Source organism: Capra hircus, chromosome 18 (assembly GCF_001704415.2).
Source record: "Capra hircus breed San Clemente chromosome 18, ASM170441v1, whole genome shotgun sequence".
In the NCBI taxonomy this organism is placed as follows: Eukaryota; Metazoa; Chordata; class Mammalia; order Artiodactyla; family Bovidae; genus Capra; species Capra hircus.
Window position 1 is genome coordinate 62440073 of NC_030825.1, and position 20516 is coordinate 62460588.

The following is a 20516-nucleotide window of genomic DNA, read 5'->3' on the forward strand; positions in this document are numbered from 1 at the left end:
CAGAGAGGTTCATCAGTACCACCATCTTTCTAGATTCCATACATATGCGTTAATGTAGGATATTTGTTCTCTTTCCAGCTTACTTCACTCTGTATTAAAGGCTGTATGTCCATCCACCTCATTAGAACTCAGTCAAATGTGTTCCTTTTTATGGCTATCGGTCACACTATTTAATTGGTATAAATGCTGGATCATTTTTCTGCCCTGGGGAATTGTCAACATTCTGCTGTTGGCTGATTGTGTTTTCACTCGAACTGTAAATCTATCCCTTATGTTCACGATGAGCTGTAGTTGATCTAGAGGCTTGAGGACACTCTGATTCAGCTTTTCATCGGGGCTGTGTTCTGGGCGGTGTTCTGTGTTGCCTGTTACAGCACAGTGGGTAACATGGGATATCTGGCTGTCCCCCAGCGGTAAGGGAAGAACAACAATCAGGTGATGTCAGCCTCCTCCATCACAGTTTCACCCAACAGTTTCACTCTCCGTTGTTTCCCAGCCTGTATTTTAGTAGACTTGCAGGACAGTGAACTTGCAGGATTTTCCTGATTCTGTTCATCCTCTTCTATCTATTTTTTTAAAAACTCATTTAACAACTTTGCTGCTCAATTTCTTGACCTCCATCCGTCCTTCTTTCTACTGCAGCTGCTCATTCCCACAAACAGTTGAGTACTTCATAATAATCAATGTCCTCACTGTTCATAATCTCAGTTTCAAGCATTATTTTCTTCAGTAACGTCTTTTTATTTTTACTTCTCTAGTTTCGCTTCCTGTCTTTTAGTTCCACCTTACCATAACCGTGGTCTTCCCTGTGGCTCAGCTAGTAAAGAATCCGCCTGCAATACAGGAGACCTGGGTTTGATCCCTGAGATAAGAAGATCCCCTGGAGAAGGGAAAGGCTACCCACTCCAGTATTCTGGCCTGGAGAATTCCATGGACTGTATAGCCCATGGGGTTGCAAAGAGTCGGATATGATTGAGCAACTTTCACACAACCGTAACCATTCATCAACAACCATTACTTCCCACCCTCTTTCCTCACCCCTGGCAATGCAGGGTTTTTATTTTTCAATTAAAGAACTTTTCCTCATCATCTCTACAATCTAACTCTAAGAGTCCGTGATAGAAAAGTAAAGTGCTTATTATACAGTGTGCTATATATCTCAGTAAAGCTGAGGGAGAAGATGAAAATGACCATTTCTCTTTCTCAGTAAAATAATTCCATTTATCTATTATTATTCTCTTTTTCTTAAAATCTCTTTCATCTGAATTAATATGGCTATGCATCTTTCTTGTGTTATTGTTTTCACAGTGTATCTCTTCCTTTACTTCTGCTTCCAACCCATTTGCTTTCTCATGTTTAAAATGCAACTCTTTTTTAAAATTCACATTTATATATTTTTTTCTTATTTTTTGGCCACGTTGCACAGTTTGCAGGATCTGAGTTCCCCAACCAGGGATTGAACCCTGGCCATGGCCGTGAAAGCACTGGGTCCTAAATCCTGGACCTCCAGGGAATTCCCTAAAGTGCAACTCTTTTTTTTTAAGATTTTTTTTTTAATGTGGACCATTTTAAAAGTCTTTATTGCTTCTGCTTTATGTTTTGGTTTTTTGGCCGTGAGGCATGTGGGATCTTAGCCCCACGACCAGGGATCGAACTGGCACCCCCTGCATTAGAAGGCCAGTCTTAACCACTGGACCGCCAGGGAAACCCCCGAAGTACAGCTCTTGTCACAATATATGGTTACCTGTGTTTCCGTCTCATGTGACAATCTTTTTTTTTTTTTCTGTCGTTATCTTTATTTCTCATGTGACAATCTATGTGTTTTCACTGGCAACAGGCACAAGAAGACACTGCTTATGTGCAAGTTAATATTTTATTTCTTCCTCTGGTTTCTGGTTACATTTCTGTACATTTTTCATGAAAATTCTCTTTTCTGGATGTCTATTACCCGACTTGATGTACATGAATTTGAGTGAACTCCGGGAGTTGGTGATGGACAGGGAGGCCTAGCGTACTGCGATTCATGGGGTCGCAAAGAATCAGACATGACTGAGTGACTGAACTGAACTGATTATGCTTTTAAATGCTTCCTTCAGCATTTGCAACATTAAAGTCACTTTGTCCACTGGCAATAAATACACGGCTGTAAATGCATTCCACCTTCACCGTTCATAGAGGCTCACAGTGCCCCTCGAACCAGCAGATCCTCCAGGGCATGGAGGGATTCCGCGCGGCATCTCTCTCCTGTGGTTAAGATGACTCAGCATCAGGGATGTTTTTGTCCAGCATTTGGGAGGTGGAGGCTGGCGTGTTGCTCAGTGTCCTCCTCTAAGCTGTGTCGGATCCCATATCCAAAGTATATGGCAAATCCTAGTAGGGAAATGAGACAGCGAGAAGTAAAAGCAGGCGCTCTCCTCACTTATAAATGCCCAATAGGCCTCCTATTATGGCAGCTGACACAGTTTAGGGGAGAGGTGGTAGGAAGATTGGGTGTGGTTACCCAAGAGGCCTCTTTACTCCAGAAAGTCACTTACCAATAACCATCCAGATGCCAAATAGGACCCAGGTCCAAGTGCTCATGCACATCATCAGGTAAATGTTCACAAAGATGCTCACCAGTGGGAGGAAAGGCAGAGCAGGGACCTGTGGGCAGAGTCAGGTCATCCCTGAACACACCCTAGACATCTGAAAGGGAGACCCTATTCCATGTGGGAGGGACAAGTTCAGAGCAATTCAGGCTGTGTGTTCAGTGCCTACTTAGATCGTGTATGTAAAGCACTGAGTGTGGATCAGGGAAGGGTCCATAGGTTTCAGCAACTCCCCTTCCTCCCTGGTCCAGCAAAGGAAGCTTAGACCTAAAGCACGCAGACCTCCTTCACTCAAGGAGGACACTTTGGGCACACGAGGTACCTACCTTGAAGTGAAGAGCAGTGGGGTCCTGGGGCTGCCTCCAGATGATGGCCGTGACCCCAGTGATGAGCAGCAGCAGCAGCACAGCCACTGCTGTGAGCACGGGGTCTCCAGAGAACACCTGGCTGGGCCTCTGGGCCAGGATCAGGCTGAGGATAATCAGCAGGAGAACTGCAAGGGTCAAGGTGGAGGAGAACAGGCTGGACTCCAGAAGCCAAAGATGTCAGGACCTCGGGTCACACCCCTCCCCAGGCTGCCCACATCAGGAAGGGCCATCATATCTCCAAGACACCTCAACTGACAAATATACACTCCTACCCATCCTGGAAATTTCAGAATACCACCAAAGAGAAGTCCCACTGCTCACCAAGCAGGAAGGCACATCCATAGACAATCTGGCCAGATTTCCGGGTGGGGATGGTGCTGGGAGGGAACCACAGACTCTTTAGAAAACTTAAGTTGCTGGCTTCAAGTACAGAGTCCAAAGACCTTTCTTGGACTACAAGCTCCATCTCAGTTTCTTCCTCTGTTTTTTGGTTCTTGCTTAAATTCTGGTCTGAGTGATACCTGAATTAGAGGTATGATGGCAACATGAACAGCAGTCCCTACTCACCCAACATCACACAGCCGAATCCATTTCTTTTTTCCCACAAAAGCAGAGCAGGACATTTAGAAGGCAGCATGAGGCAGAGAGGATTAGCCCCCATCAATCCCCACAAGTCAAAGACCCCCAGTCAGGGTGGAGTGGAGTCTCACCTGAGCACAAGGACAGAAAAATCGACCACCAAGTTAGCAAGCAGGGACCGAAGTGACATGAGATCCATCAAATCACTGAAATGGAAGAGTAACGCTAAGACCCCTAGAGGGAGGACATAAACAGGGTGGGGGGATGGAGTGAGAAACAGCTGGAAATATGCAAGCCAAGAAAGATAATCCAAAGGGAGTGGTTTTGTTTATCTACCTGCAAGGTTTCCAGAAATCATGATGACCCTGATGTGGGTACGTGTACGGGCATTGACTTGGGCAAGAAATCGGAAAAGAAGCCTGTCCTCTGCCATTGTGTAGATCAACCAAGACATGGCAAACATGGTGTTCAGGAGGCTGGAAAAGAAAACAGAGGAGTGAGAACGTGCAGAAGCAGGAGAGACCAGGGCATCTGCTCCCTCGTCTACATGGGGTAAGGTGTCTTTCTCTCTTGTCTCTCAATCCCAAAGGCTGGGATACCCGAGTCAATGAGGAGAAAACCAAGACACTGACCTGGATGAAAGAGCACAGAGGATGCCAACAGCCACGACATATCTGGCAGGGCCCCACCCAACATGGAGAAAAGCCTGTAGAAAGGGGCTGTCAGGGTGAATTTGGTAGTAGGGCACCATGAGGGTGAGAGCTGCTGAGACACCAAAGTACACCACAAAGCAGATCAAGACTGAGACCACGATGCTGATGGGGATGGACCGCTGAGGATTTTGGGCTTTTTCCCCTGCAGGATTAGAGGAAATACTGGGTCAGGAAACACACCAGAGTGAAACACACCTTTCCTGTTGAACCTCCAAAAGAAACCCCTATGCTCATGTCAGCCCAATCCGAGCCCACACCCTGGATGGGACACACAGTGACCGTGTTACCTGTAGTGACAATGGAATCAAAACCAATGAACATGTAGAAACATAAAGCTGCTCCTCGGAGAATCCCATCAAGGCCGAAAGGCACAAACCCTCCGGAACCCAGAGGGCCCAAGCTGTGGTGAGAGAAGCAGCAAGGAAGAACGTGGGTGAGGTGTGTTCAGCCATGTATACTGGACTCCTCCCTTAATATGACGAGTCCTGCGCCCCAGGATCCCTAGGCCAGGTCTCTTTAGGTTAGTTTCTCAATTGTGTCCAACTTCAAACTCATAGATTGTACCCCACTAGGCTCCTCTGTCCGTGGAATATTCCAGGCAAGAATACTGGCATGGTCAGCCATTCTGTTCTCCAGAGGATCAGGAAGACCTGGGGATTGAACCCTGGTCTCCTGCATTGCAGGCAGATTCTTTACCATCTGAGCCACCAGAGAAGCCTGAGATGTCTTCAACCTCCAGATTCCCAGATGGGCACCCTTTCTCATGCCATACATTACTAAGGTCAAGGACATCCTCCTAACCTATAAATGTCTTTGGATTCAGAGGTGTTCAATGCGTAGTCCTGTTCTGTGAGCTTCCAGTTGTGCAGGTCTCCCGTAATGAAGCCAGAGACGATGATGAAGCTGAGAACCAAAAGGTTGATGCCCATGAACACTTTGTTAACCTGGGGTAACACATGAACTCCCAGAACCAGTAGTCCTGTGGGGTGAAAATGGAAAATGAAACTTTCCGAAACTAAATCCAGGACTCCCCTGGTAGTCCAGTGGTTAATTCTCCAAGTTTCCACGGCAGGGGGCACAAGTTTGATCCCTGGTTGGGGAAGTTCTGCATGCCTCATGGCGAGGCCAAATAAATAACTAAATCCATAGAGATAGAAAGCAAACACATTTTTGCCTAGGACTGGTGGTTACGGGTGGTGGACAGACAAACAGTGACTGCTCAGGGGGTATGGGGCTTCCTTTTGTTGTGAAGAACATGTTTGGAACTGGAAGGAGGTAATGGTTATGCAACACTGAGAATGTACTAAGTGCCACCAAACTGTACACTTTCAGGTGGTTAATTTCTTATTGTGGCCATCATCTCACAATATACATGTCTATCAAATCATCTTAAACTTATACAATGTTGTATGTCAATTATATCTCAGTAAACTGGAAAAGTTTCCTCTCAGTTAAAAACAGTCTTTGTGGGGTGGGAGGGAGGATCAAAAGGAAGGGGATATATGCATACCTCTGGCTGATTCACAGCGATGTCCAGCAGAAACTAATGCAACATTGTAAAATATATTCCCATAAAATGATAAAGTTAAAAAATTATCAGTAATGATTTTATAAAATCTTTGGTACTTCCCTGGTGGTGCAGAGGTTGAGAAACTGCCTTGCGTTGCAGAGGATATGAGTTCGATCCCTGGTCCGGGGACTAAGATCCCATGTTCCAGGCTGCAACTGCTGAGCCCAAGCACAGCAATGAAGAGCCCGAAGGCCACACAAGAAGATCCAGTGCAGCCAGGAAGAAAAAAACCAACTTTGATTGTCAACTGGGGTAATTTTATCCCACAAGGGACTTTTGGCACTGTCTGGAAACATAGTGATTAATACAGTTTGGAGGGCTGTGCATCACTGGTACGTAGTACATAAAGTTCAGCGTTGCTACTCAATATTCAAAAATGATATTTTTGGGGGGCTGGGGGTGACCTGCTTGCCAGGCAAGATCTTAGTTCCCCAACCAAGGATTGAACCTGCACCTTTATTAGTGAAAGCACAGAGTCCTAACCACTGGACCACCAGGGACTTCCCCCAAAAAAATGATTAAAAAAAAACAAAACTGAAATGCCCAGGACAGCCTCCCCCACAAAGAGCAAAAGTGTTAGTCATTCAGTCGTGTCCGGCTCTTTGCGACCCTATAGACTGTAGCCCACCAGGCTCCTCTGTCCGTGGGATTTTCCAGGCAAGAATACTGGAGTGTGTAACCATTCCCTTCTCCAGGGGATCTTCCAGACTCAGGGATGGAAGCCTGGTCTCCCACATCGCAGGCAGATTCTTTACTATCTGAGCCACCTACTACCTCTACCTCAAAGAATGATCCAGCCCAAATTTTCAATAGCCCAAAGGTAGGGAAAAAAATGGTCTTTGTCTTGCCTTCCTCTCTTTCTTATTCCAAACCTTCCTTCCCAGTCCTAATTCCCCCACCATTCAGGAATCCTGAGGCTTTCCCAACCCAGCTTCCCATTCACCTCTCACTCTTCCCACCCTAGCTCTGACCCCTGACTCACCCGTGAGCAGCAGCACCAGGCCCAGGGCGAAAAAGTCTGGGTACTTGGCCAGGTAGTAGGGCATATACAAGGAGAAAGTTCTCTCTAACGCCTGAGAGATGTGGTTCCCAATCAGGCTGTCGAAGGTGTAGCTCCAGGCCCGGGCTATACAGGCAGTGCCTACAGCAGCAGCAGAAGGAACGTTTATGAGCAAACAGAAATTGAACCGCTATCATCTAGGGAGAGGAGTGAACAACAATAGCAACAAAGAACCCCTAATATCTAGGGATTCAAAGAGCTTCTTCTCATCAGGTGGGGAGGGCAGACCCAGATGATTCACAACATAGGTCAACTCTTTAATATGCTAGGAGATCAAAGTTACAGAAAATGAACAAAAAACACAGGGAAGTGGGACCAGGATGGTGGCATCGGAATTGGCATTTTAAACCAGAGTGTCAGGAAAAATCCCAGGAAGTCAGCAGCTAACCAAAGTCTTCACTATGATGAGGAGATGATCCTGAGGAATTTGCCTCCCTCTACCCACTTCCTGTGCAGGGGGTGTTCAGATGGTAAAGAATCTGCCTGCAGTGCAGGAGACCCGAGTTCGATCCCTTGCTTGGGAAGATCCTTGGGAAAAGGAGATGGCAACTCACTCCAGTATTCTTGCCTGGAGAATTCCATGGATAGAGGAGCCAAGAGGGCTACAGTCCATGGGATCGCAGAGTCGGACAAGATTGAGCGACTAACACACACACCCACCCACTCCCTACAGTTCCCTTTCCTTCAAGGTTATTTGTTGTCGCTGTTGTTTAGCCCCTAAGTTGTGTCCAACTCTTTGTGACACCATGGACTGCAGCACACCAGGCTCCTCTGTCCATGGAATTATGCCGGCAAGAATACTAGAGTGGGTTGCCATGGCCTTCTTCAGGGATTCTTCCTGACCCAGGGGTTAAACTCGAGTCTCCTGTACTGGCAGTCAGATTTTTGCCACTGAGCCACCTGGGAAGCCCTCAACTTCTTAGTCTCATCGATTAAGGAAAGCAGGATTGAAGGGAAACCTGGCATGCTGCGGTTCCTGGGGTCGCAAAGAGTCAGACACAATTTAGCGACTGAACATCAACAGTGGCATCGAACTGAGTAGAATGAAGTTGTAGAGCCTTTCTGTCACTATTACCCATCTACCCCCACAAGATGGGGTTCGATTCCTGGGTTGGGAAGATCCGGGAGGAGGGCATGGCAACCAGGACATGGCAACTCACTCCAGTATTCTTGCCTGACAAAATCCCAAGGATAGAGGAGCCTAGAGAGCTACAGTCCATGGGGCTGCAAAGAGTCAGACATGACTGCAGTGACTGAGGACAGCTCAGCCCCGCAAGGTGGATAACATCTGCTTGTGAATGAGCAAAGATCCCATTCATCTCTCCTAGCTTCTTGATCTGAAGCCCCACCCCTTCCTGTACCCCAACATCTCACCAACAGTTAAGGACAGTATGCGATTCCAGCCGATGATGAAGCCATACACCTGACCCATGATGCTATAGCTGTAGAGATACATAGAACCAGAGCGTGGTACACGGGCCCCAAATTCTATATAGCAGATCCCAGACAACAGAGAAGACAGGGCGGCCACCAGGAAGGAGAGGATGATCGCTGGTCCAGCAATGTACTTGGCCACTGCTCCAACCAGGATGTGCACACCAGCTCCCAACATCCTGCGCACGCCTATGATCACCAGGTCTAGGGTGTTCAGACAACCAGCCGTGTGATGGTCAGTCTCCTCTCTGGGCCCCAGCGGCCGCCTGCGCAGCAGCTTCTGACCAAATTGGTGAGCATCCTGAAGTAGCATCCTAGAGGGAGGTCACGAGGCTACGATCTGCTGAGGAAACAAGATGCAAAGCCGTCAAGATGATGAACCCCCCACTTCTTCTGACACAGCACAACAGCTCCCAGCTCCTTTGAATTTCATCTGGAAAATGGGTCTCTCCACCTTCATGCTGGAGCCGGGCTGACCCCCTGCACTCTGGGGTTGCAGAGGTCTCTTTGGGAGAATGTGAACTCAGCACCCAGTCTCCCACAGAAGAGGATGATCTGAGACTTACTGGATCCTTGGAGCAGAGCCTGGAGCACTGGGTCAGTCTGGGAGGCTGAGGTTAAGCCGTGCAGGGCTGGAGCTGAGACATCTCCAAGAACCGAATAGGGGAGTCCCTGTGAACAAAAGACAACTTTTTGTTGGGGTGAGGATGGAGTTGGGGGCAGGAAGGAAGCATCTGCAGAGTTGCTATCAGCCCTTGATTCTTCTGTGGTTACCTCAGGGGGTGCTTCTGAGGGTTTTTTTTTTTTTTTTAATTGTGTTGTAATACCGCAAGGAGATCCAACCAGTCTGTTCTGAAGGAGATCAACCCTGGGATTTCTTTGGAAGGAATGATGCTAAAGCTGAAGCTCCAGTACTTTGGCCACCTGATGCGAAGAGTTGACTCACTGGAAAAGACTCTGATGCTGGGAGGGATTGGGGGCAGGAGGAGAAGGGGACGACCAAGGATGAGATGGCTGGATGGCATCACGGACTCAATGGACGTGAATCTGAGTGAACTCCGGGGGTTGGCGATGGACAGGGAGGCCTGGCGTGCTTCGATTCATGGAGACGCAAAGAGTCGGACATGACTGAGCGACTGAACTGAACTGAACCCAGAACGTAACATTAACTATTTTAATCTTTTTAATGTGTGTAGTTTAGTTAAGTACATTTACATTTTAGGCAACCAAAGTGTAGAACTTTCTTCATCTTGTAAAACTGAAACTCTGTACCCATACAGCAAAATTCCTCCTTTCTTCTCCACCAGTCTTGGCTGCCACCATTCTACCCTCTGTCTCTGTGAGCCTGACCGCTCTAGAGCTAGCGCGTTGCTGCTTCAGTCATGTCCAACTCTTTGGGACCACTCTAGGTACTTCATTCTTGTGGGTTCATACACTATTTCTCCTTTGTTGTCAGGCTTCACTCAGTATAATGTCAACAGAATTCATCCACGTTGTAGCATGTGTTAGAATTCCCTTCATTTTTAATGCTGAATAATACTCCATAGTATTATGAGTACATACCGCACCTGGCTCATCCGCTTCTTGGTCAATGGACACGTGGGTTTCTTTCATGCTTTGGTTATTGTGAATAATGCTGCTATGAACACGGGTAAACAAATATATCTTCCAGAGTGTGCTTCTCTCCATCTCTTCTGGGTGTATACTCAGAAGTAGAATTGCTGGATCATATGGTTTTAAGATTTTTATCTGCTTGTGATGGAGAAAATGTTCGTATATTGAGGAATGGGTAAGTCATTTTGGCTTATTTGTGGTTCAGCTTGAACTTTGTGTGAACTAAGACAGCCTGTCTGACTCTAACAGCTCATCTGTCTTAACCATTGAAATAAAGAACATCTGTTTTGAAAATAAGGATGAACAACTCCTTTCTTATGGTGTCCATGAAAAGAAAAGTTTCCCTTCCCAGATGGTGTCCTGCTGCCTGAAGAACTTGTAACTGTGGTCTCTGCCTATTTCTGTTGCTCACCAGCTGAATCTCTTTTAAATTCTGTCATACTTGACACTGTTCTGAGTCAACTGGCCTCTTAGGAGGTACCGGAACTCCCTTCACCCAACGTCACTTTGGCTTGATATAATCATCTGAACCTTGCAATTTTCCTTCCAGCACCTCAAGATGACAGCAACTTTGACTGCATGGTGCTAACTGACTACCTTCTTACTCCTATACCTGCGCTATTAGGGCGGCTCCTAACCCCATATGACTAATGCTCTTCTAAGAAGAGAATAGAATCCAGAGCGTATACACGGACACCAAGGAGTGAGCGATTTAATAAATAAAAATACAAAACACCTAGGTATACTGAATTTCAGACGAAGAGTGAATATTCAAATATATATTTCAATACACAGCTTTTATATAAATGCATATTTGTGCATTAATTATACTTATATTTTAAGTCTGTACATATACATATACAAGCACTATCACGCACTGATTTATTGTGCCTCAAAGATACTGCCTTTTCTTATAAATTGAAGGTTTGTGGCAACCATGTGATGGTCAAATGATTGTTAGCATTTTTCCTTTTTACAAATACAGTATCTTAAATTAACAAAAGAATCTGAAAGAGCAAGAAAACTTGGAGCCTGGCTGGCTACAGTCCTTGGGGTCGCAAGACTCAGACACAACTGAGCAACTGAACGACAACATAGCAGGGAGCAATTTGCTGATGGTGGCAGTAGGCGCCCAGTTCTGATTCCCGGGGTGTTTCTCGAAAGTTGATGAGGAAGCACTGCTTGGGCGAGGGATATGCTGGGAGTTGTAGATCAGGCAGAACAAGAGAAAGAGGAAAGGAGAGAGAAAAATGTTGGCACCCCACTCCAGTGCTCTTGCCTGGAAAAATCCCATGGACGGAGGAGCCTGGTGGGCTGCAGTCCATGGGGTCGCTAAGAGTCGGATACGACTGAGCGACTTCACTTTCACTTTTCACTATCAAGCATTGGAGCAGGAAATGGCAAGCCACTCCAGTGTTCTTGCCTGGAGAATCCCAGGAATGGGGGAGCCTGGTGGGCTGCCGTCTATGGGGTCTCACAGAGTCAGACATGACTGAAGCGACTTAGCAGCAGCAAGGCTCCTTCACTGAGCAGACCTAGATTCAGCCCTGTGGGTCTTGGAAAGAGAACAAAGCAGAGAGTGAGAATAAGCAAGTTCTCCTGGGAGAGAGAGAGTCAGAAGTCTCCAGCCAGCAGTTTGGGGAGACCTGCAGTTTACCTTGAAATCCCAGGCTTCAGCATCAATGATCTCGGAGAGAGACAACCATGAGGAGTGGCTTAGTTCTCTGCCCAGGAATTGGACCCGGGTGGCCTGGGTAAAAAACCAGGAATCTTAATCTCTAGTCCACCAGTGGCTAGAAACTAGAAACAAGGTTTTCCTGGTTCTTGCCCCCAGTAAAAAATGCATTTCTCAAGGAGGCAAAAACTAAAAATATGATAAACGTGCATTACTGGAGACGCAGCACAGTCATGGGGGAGCACACAGAGGAGGTTTGTTAAGACAGAAGCCAGGCAGAGTTCACACCCAATAGAAAGGCTGTGGGCATCCTCCCAAAGGAGGAGGAGCCCCATAAAGAGACTGTTAAATCGCCTGTACAGGGTAGTTCTTCCCGTCTTTGTTTGCCTTTGGCTAATTACCTGCCCTGCCCTAGGACCCTCCCTGACAAGTGTGTGCAGCTTTTTTTCCTAGATGGATTCCAGCATATAGGTCTGTGGGGGCCCTGGACATCGCTTATTATGGGATGGTGCCCCCATCTTTTTGCCCCCCAAGGAGACTTTCTGTGCATGTGGGGTGCCCCAAAGATAGAAAATATGATGTGGCCTCTTGATCTTTTACACACACAGGGTTTAGCCCCTCTTTGTCCCTGCCATGATTGTTATATTACCATGTCCACAGCAGACAAAGTCCAGCTATTTACTCTGTTCCTGTCATTTCCATCTCCAAGTGGGAACAGAAGGCTGGTTGTAAATATCTAGCCTAGAGCCCACTTGCCTTCTTTCTTGGGAAATGTAAACAGAAGGCTTCTTTCTCCTGTTCATCTACCCTGCGTGTGTCTACTTTGCATGGTCCAGACAAAGAACTTAAGAGGATAGAGGGCACAGTATTCTGCCCCAACAGCAGTAAAGTTTAAATGCTTCAACAAGATGATATAAGCTTCCCTGGTGGCTCAGACAGTAAAGAATTTGCCTGCCATGCAAGAGACATAAGAGATGTGGATTCTATCCCTGGGTCGTGAAGATCCCCTGCAGGAGGGAACAGCAACCTGCTCCAGTGTTCTTGCCTGGAAAAGCCCGCGGACAGAGGAGCCTGGCGGGCTATAGTCCATGGGGTCACAAAGAGCTGGACACAACTGAACACCTAACACTTTCACTTTTCTTTCATAATAAAATAGGTGGTCAAGGAAAAGAAGCAGCGTACAGAATTCATCCAGCTAATATTGCCAAAAGGCACCCTGAAATAGGCACTAAAAGAGACATCGAAAACATGGCCGACTCTCACAGGAAAAGATGGCCTTCATTCATAATTATTGGAGAAATGCAAATCAAAACGACGATGAGGTACCACCTCATGCTGTTCGGAATGGCCATGATTAAAACGTTTACAAATAATAAATGTTGTTAGAGGGTGTGGAGAAAAGGGAGCCCTCTTACACTGTTGGTGGGAATGCAAAGTGGTGCAGTCATTATGGAAAACAGTATAAAGGGTCCTCAGAAAGTTAAAATGGAGTTGATATAGGATCCAGTAATCCCACTTCTGACTGTATACCCTGACAAAACTATAATTCAAAAAGATACATGCATCCCTATGTTCATAGCAACACTATTTACAATAGCCAAGGCATGGAAATAATCTAAAACTCATCAATATGTTGGGGGAAGCACACTGACTGAAACCGCCCACCCTGGCCGGGCACCATAGTAACCATTTGCATGAGTTGTCTTATGACAGGAGGTCCTGGTAAGGAACAGGGAACTAATTAGCCTCCACCAACCAGAAGAATTTGGGAACGGTCAAAAGGAGACATCACTTGTCTGCCCACCTCCCAGAATCCTTCTTTCTGGCATCCATCTTGGCTGAACAAGGCGTGCACCACCAGGAAGAACTCAGAGTCAGACTGATTGGCTAAAGACAACCCAGAAACTAATCCCATCACCATAAAACCCGAGACCGCAAGCCATGAGACAGAGCTGTTCTCCTGAGTTCCCTTTACCCCGCTGCTCTCCACCCGGGTGCCCTTTCCCAGAAAAATCTCTTGCTTTGTCAGCACACGTGTCTCCTTGCACATTTCATTTCCAAGTGTTAGACAAGAGTCCAGTTTCAGGCCCTGGAAGAAGTCCCCCTTCCTGCAACAGATAGATGAATGGATAAACAAGATGTGATGTGTGTGTGTGTGTGTGTGTGTGTGTGTGTGTGTGTGTGTGTGTGAATATTTAGTGGCTCAGTGGTGAAGATGCCTGCAGATGCAGAAGGTGCAAGTTTGATTCCTTGGTCAAGAAGGTCTCCTGGAGAAGGAAATGACGACCCACTCCAGTATTCTTGCCTGGGAAATTCCATGCACAGAGGAATCTGGCTAACTACAGTAAATGGGGTCGCAAAAGAGACAGACAGAACTTAGCGACTAAGCAACAACAAATATATATATTCAGACATACACACACACCGACAGACTGCTCAGCCATGAAAAATGAAACGATGCCACTTGCAGCAGTATGGATGGACCTAGACAATGAGATTATCATATTTAGTGAAGTAAATTAGAATGAGAAAGGCAAATACTGTATGGTATCATTTATATGTGGAGTCTAAAAAATGACCCAAATTAACCTATCTATGAAATAGAAACAGACTCACAGATTTAGAGACTAGACTTATGATGGCCAAGGAAGAGAGGAAAGGAAGGATTGGGAGTTTGGGATTAGCACGTGCAAACTATCGTATATAGAGTAGATAAATAACAAGGTCCTATTGTATAACACAGGGAACTATATTCAATATCTTGTGATAAACAGTCATGGAAAAGAAAATGAAAAAGAAGATACTGATACATATGTATAACTGAGTCGCTTTGCTCTACAGAAGAAACTAACACAACACTGTAAATCAACTATACTTCAATAAATGAAAAAAAAATAATTCAGGTTGAGGCAGCCAAACAAGTGAGAGTATAAATTTAGAAAAAAAAAAAAAAAAGACATCTAAAATAGGCATTGGGGATTTAGAAGTAAGGCGCACTCCCCTCCTTAACAACAGAAGGACATTTGGAATCAAGTGCACATACAAATGTTGAAAAAAATTCCACATCATTTTTTTAAGAGTCTGACTTTTCAAACAGCTATACTATAATAGGAGAAAACATGCAGAGTTTAAAACAATGTGAGGACAGACACTTAACCCTTAAGAACGGCATGTCTGATATAGCATCGCACAGGATTTTGTTGCTTTTGTTGTTGTTTAGTCGCTCAGTCGTGTCTGAATCTTTGCGACCTCGTGGACTGTAGCCTGCCAGGCTCCTCTGTCCATGGGATTCCCCAGCCAGGAATACTAGAGTGGGTTGCCATTTTCTCCTTTAGGGGATCTTCCTAACTCAGGGATCAAGCCCGCGTCTCCTGCATTGGCAGGAGACCAATTGGCTTCTTACCGCCTGCATTGGCACCAAGCCACCAGGGAAGCCCAGCAGACCAGCCCAACTGACAGGCACTGTCTTCCTGTTATGATTCATGAGACGGTCCTTGAGGTCCACCTCTGCTGCTTTCTCCCCACCCTCTCATCTTTCCAACATAATTTCCCATGTTTTTAATTCATCTCAACGGAGACTGAGATATCACAGATATGCTCACATTCCTTTTCCTTTCTCATTGAACAACCACCCTGTATTTCAAGGCGAGTGTCCTGATCATCACCCCTCCCCTAAATTTCCCAGCCTTCTGACCTCTATCTCTCAAATATTCACACCTTTTCTTTTTCATGTGCTTCCTGAAGTATCTGAAATTATTTCTCAATTCTATAACCATTGCTGAGTTTGTGTGCTTTGCATATACATTATATATGAATATTTTAAAATGATGTTGCATTCATGGTGACCTGTAGTTCACTATTGATAATCTGCTCCTTGCCCCTCACCACCAGTCTTTAGTATCTTAATCCTTCTGTCTTTGCCTCCTCCTCTTGCCTCTTTTGGACTTCCCTAGTGGCTCAGACAGTTAAGCGTCTGCCTACAATGCAGGAGAGCTGGGTTCGATCCCTGGGTCAGGAAGATCCCCTGGAGAAGGAAACGGCGACCCACTCCAGTACTCTTGCTTGGAAAATCCAATGGAAGGAAGAGCCTTGTTAGCTACAGTCCACAGGGTGGCAAAGAGTCAGACACCACCGAGCGACTTGACTTCACTTCACTTCCTGCCTCTTTTCTATCTCAGATGGAAACCCTTCATCTCACTCTCTCTGTCTTGCCTTCTGTCCCCTCCCCCTATACATCCTGTTTTGACATGAATTCATACCTGTGCCTTGGACCAGTAGATTTCCTGCCTTGGTTACATTTGGAAACCATCCAAATCTCTAAGCCAGGCTAGCCCTGACAGAACGGAAACTAAGTCAGAGGGGAGGAGAAAGGGGAGACACTAGACGAGAAGGAAAACATTCCCAATCAAGGTATCGTTGAAGGTTCTTTCGCTATGAGGGGACCCTCGAAAGAATACACACTGACAACTCAGGTTTTCTCCATTATCTTATGAAAGGAAGGAGTCTAGAAATAAATGCAGTCTTTTGTTATTGTTACAATTCTTAGTTTTTTGGACTTCCCTGGTGGTGCAAGTGAATGAGAATCTACCTGCTGATGCTGATGCTGAAGCTCCAATTCTTTAGCCACCTGATGTGAAGAGCTGACTCATTGGGAAAGACCCTGGTGCTGGGAAAGATTGAGGGCAGGAGGAGAAGAGGGCGACAGAGCGTGAGATGGTTGGATCGCATCAATGATTCAATGGACATGACTTTGAGCAAACTCCGGAATACAGTGAAAGACAGGGGAATCTGGCATGCTACAGTCCATGGGGTTGCAAACAGCCAGACAAGACTGAGGGACTGAACCAAAACAGCAGCAACTGCAAGGAGAAGCATGCATCCCAAAATAGAGTAGCCCCAGATCACAGCAACTGGAGAGAAGGTCCTCCCGCAGCAACAAAAACTGAGTGCAGCCAAAATTGTTTAAAAAAATTTTTAAATCAAATGTTTTGTAGAATTCACTGATGAAACTATCTTTTCTGTGTTGAGAGGTTTCTTATCACTGATTCAACTTCCTTTCTTGTTATAGGTTTATTCAGATGGTTTATTTTTTCCTTCCAGGTTATCCGATTTGTTGGCGTATACTTTTTCCTAGTATAAGAAGTGTGTATAAGTCTGTGTATATTTGAGGTACCATTTATAATACCTCCTCTTTCATTTCTGATTTTACTTATATGAGTGTTCTCTTTCTGATTTTTTATTGGCATATAACTCTTTTACAATGTTGTGTTAGTTTCTGTGACACAAAGAAGTGAATCAGCTTTGCTGTTGTTTAGCCGCTCAGTCGTGTCTGACTCTGTGCCACGCCGTGGGCTGTTGCCCGCCAGCTCCTCTGTCCACGGGATTCTCCAGGCAAGAATACTGGAGTGGGTTGCCATTTCCTAATCATGGGGATCTTCCTGATCCAAGGATCAAAATTGTGTCTCCTGTACTGGCAGGCCAATTCTTTACCACTGAGCCACAAGGGAAGGAAGCCCAGTGAATAGCTATATGTATACATATGTCCCCTCCCTGCTGGGCCTCCCTCGCACCCCGTCCCCCATCCCAACCCTCTAGGGCACCACAGAGCTGCAAGCTGAGGTACCTGTGCTCTTTGCAGGTTCCTATTAGCTATCTGTTTTGCACATGTAGTGTATACATGTCAATCCTCATCCCCCAGTTTGTTCAACCCTCTCCTTCCCCCACTGGGTCCACATGTCAGTGAGCTATCACCTCACAGAAGTCAGAATGGTCACCACTGGAAAATCTACAATCAATAAATGCCGGAAAGGATGAGGAGAGAAGGGAACTCTTCTGCACTGTTGGTGGGAAAGTAAACTGACACAGCCACTATGGAGACCAGGATGGGCATTCCTTAACAGTCTAGGAATAAAACTACCATATGACCCGGCAATCCGCTACTGGGCATAAACCCTGAGAAAACCAAAGTCAAATCAAACCAAATCACAAAGATACATGTGTGCGAAAGTTCTTTGCAGCCCTGTTTGCAACAGGCAGGACATGGAAGCAACCTGGATGTCCTTAGACGATACATGGATAGAGAAGCTGTGGTACGTATACACAATGAAATTGCTCAGCCATAAAAAGGAAGGAATTCGAGTCAGTTGTAGTGAGGTGGATGAACCTAGAACCTGTTATACAGAGTGAAGTAAGTCAGAAACAGAAAAACAAATATTGCATATTAATGTATATATATATATATGCACCCTAGAAAAATGGTACAGATGAACCTATTTGCAGGGCTAGAATTGAGATGGAGTCAGAGATTGGACTTGTGGACGCAGCGGGGGAAGGAGAGGGTGGGATGAATTGACAGAGTAGCATTGACCTATGTGTGCTACACGTGAAAAATGGAGTTAGTGGGAACCTCTGCACAGCTCAGGGGGCTCAGCCTGGCTCTCTGTGAGGACCAAGACACATGCGATGGGAAGGGAGCGGGAGGCTCACCAGGGGGAAAGTATATTTATAATTAGGACTGACTCACTTTATCGTACAGTAGAAACCAACACAATATTGTAAAGCAATTATTCTCCAATGAAAAGGCAAAAAAAAAGTTTCTAATTAATTATTATTGAATATCGAAAAAAAAAAGGATAACCAGACCAACCTCCCAAGTACCTGGAGTGAGGGAGGACTAATCCTCATTCTGAATCAGAAATGAGAGACTCCATTTTCTATCCTTTGGGACATAGAATGTCTCCCCATTACACTGCTCTTCGGGGCCAGGCTGACTCAGAGAACACGAGTTCAGGGCAGGGGGCTTCTACCCATGTTACTCTAAGGTCCGAGTTGAGCATTATGGTCGAGGGCAAGCATTCAGAGTCAGGAAGCTATGATTAGGATCTTGGCCCCACCTATCTGCCCTTGAGCAAGTCATATACTTCCCTGGACCTGTGTTTCCTTCTTGTTCAAATGCTGCTGATGAACTTTTGAGCCCTGTCTTTAGGAACATAAAATGGTACAGTTGCTGTGGGTAAAGTATGGTGGTTCCTCCAAAAAACCAAAAGTGAAATTACCATCATGGTTGAGCAGTCCCACTTCTGAGTGTACACCCAAAAGAACTGAAAGTGAGGTCACAGGAGACGTTTGTACACCCATGGTGGTATTATTCGGATTAGCTGAGAAATGAAAGCAACCCAAATGGCCATCCACAAAAAATGGATAAATACAATGTGCTCTATACCTACAGTGGGATATTATTCAGCCTTAAAAATATGGGAAATTCTGACCCATGCTATAACATGGAGGAAACTTGAGGATAATATGTTAAGTGATATAAGCCAGTCACCATAAGACAAACACTGTATGATCCCACTTCTATGAAATAGCTAATACAGTCAAATTTACAAAGACAGAAAGTAGAATGCTGGTTTGCTAGGTGCTGGGTGAGGGGGAAAATGGGAAATCATTGTTAAACGCGGACGCGGTTTCAGTTTACAAGACAAAAAGAATTCTGCAAACTGGTTACACAGCTGTGTAAATTTACCCAGTATTGCTGAAGGTTCATTTAAAAATGGTGAAGATGGCAAATTTATGTGTATTTCACCACAGCTTTTAAAATTTTATGCTGAGGATAAACGGGAGAGCCAGCTTCACAGAGTTGCTGAATGTACAAAGCTCCAAGGTAATTAACTCAACACACAACACCACTGAGTTATCCTCAGCAGAATGCTCAGCTCCTAGAGGAGGCATCAGCAGACATGGAGAGCAGAAAGGAGACAGGCGACTGAAGGCAGTGGTACCCGCATCACACACTCTATGTGAGGGTTGTGTGAGCACCAGATTAAAACCAGTCCAAGAGCCCCTGGACATTGATCCAATCTCTCCCGGCCCCTCCTCTCCTCACACAAACAGACAGTCCCCAGCTCCTTCCACTTTCATCTGTAAAACGGATCTCTCCACCCTCAGGCTGGAGCTGGCCTGACCCCCTGCACCCTGGGGTTGCAGAGGTCTCTGTGGGAGGATGTGAACTCAGCGCCCAGTCTCCCACAGAAAAGGGTGACCTGAGACTTACTGGATCCTTGGAGCAGAGCCTGGAGCTCTGGGTCAGTCACGGAGGCTGAGGGTAAGGCGCGCAGGGCTGGAGCTGATGTTTGTCTAAAATCCAAAGAGGGGAGCCCCTGAACACAGAAGACAACCCTTAATCCTGGGTAATTGGGGTGGGGATGGGGCTGAGAGGACCGGAAGCCTTCAAAATTTCTGTCAGTCCTTAACCACAGCCCTCTGTGGTTACCCTTGCGAGATTTTCTAAGGTGTTTTTAGCTGGGGTAACATACACATAACAGGAAATTTTAACTGTCTTTAAGTATTCAGTTCAGTCATTTTGTAAGCGAAAGCAAAGTCTGGCTGCTGGCTGCTCAAAAGCCATTCAGGAGGCCAGGTTGGTGGAAGGAAAGTTTGCTTTATTTTGGATACCAGCAGTGGGGGGAGGGGGTTACACTCCTGCCAAAGGTCGACTCGCCTCCCACCCCAACAGGCAGCGGGTAGGAGGTTTATAGACAGAGGGAGGGGGCTACATGGAGAAACAGCACCGTCAGCTCTGACAGTCCTCTTGCAATTGGTCATGGACGGCTGGAACAGCAGCATCTTGATTGTTTTAGGTACACTTACTCTTCAGTCACAAGGTCAGTTTGTTCCCATTTCCTTGAGGCCATTTGCTCCCATTTCCTTGAGGCGATTCTCAGAATTGGGGCAGCTGATGTCATGGCTACACTCTGGCCATCAGCTCGGTACTCTCTCGCACCTGGTGGAGGTGTCCGTCTCTGCACACTCTCAGAATATTGTCTCTAGCCCTTGAGAAGGAACTAAAGGTCCGTGACTATGCTTAGTCACCACATGATTATTATTTATTCTCCTCTGACTGTTGTCCTTTGTTT

The 20516-nt window shown here is 45.9% G+C and overlaps 1 protein-coding gene across 2 annotated transcripts; it reads right to left on the reverse strand.

Annotated features, from left to right (window-relative positions):
• LOC102191549 (cationic amino acid transporter 3-like) lies at nucleotides 1855-19783 on the reverse strand. Of its 2 annotated transcripts, none has more exons than XM_018063017.1 (13): nucleotides 19655-19783; nucleotides 8879-8984; nucleotides 8253-8655; nucleotides 6801-6959; nucleotides 5050-5227; nucleotides 4536-4648; nucleotides 4168-4390; nucleotides 3872-4011; nucleotides 3667-3769; nucleotides 3278-3477; nucleotides 2915-3081; nucleotides 2535-2643; nucleotides 1855-2370 (listed from the first exon to the last, which is right to left on the reverse strand). In XM_018063017.1, the coding sequence occupies exons 3-13, from the start codon at nucleotides 8623-8625 to the stop codon at nucleotides 2267-2269; spliced, it is 1869 nt and encodes a 622-aa protein (XP_017918506.1). In that variant the 5' UTR covers nucleotides 8626-8655; nucleotides 8879-8984; nucleotides 19655-19783; the 3' UTR covers nucleotides 1855-2266. The 2 variants fall into 2 exon arrangements, with proteins under 2 accessions (XP_017918506.1, XP_017918505.1); XM_018063016.1 differs by lacking the exon at nucleotides 19655-19783 and adding an exon at nucleotides 11584-11883.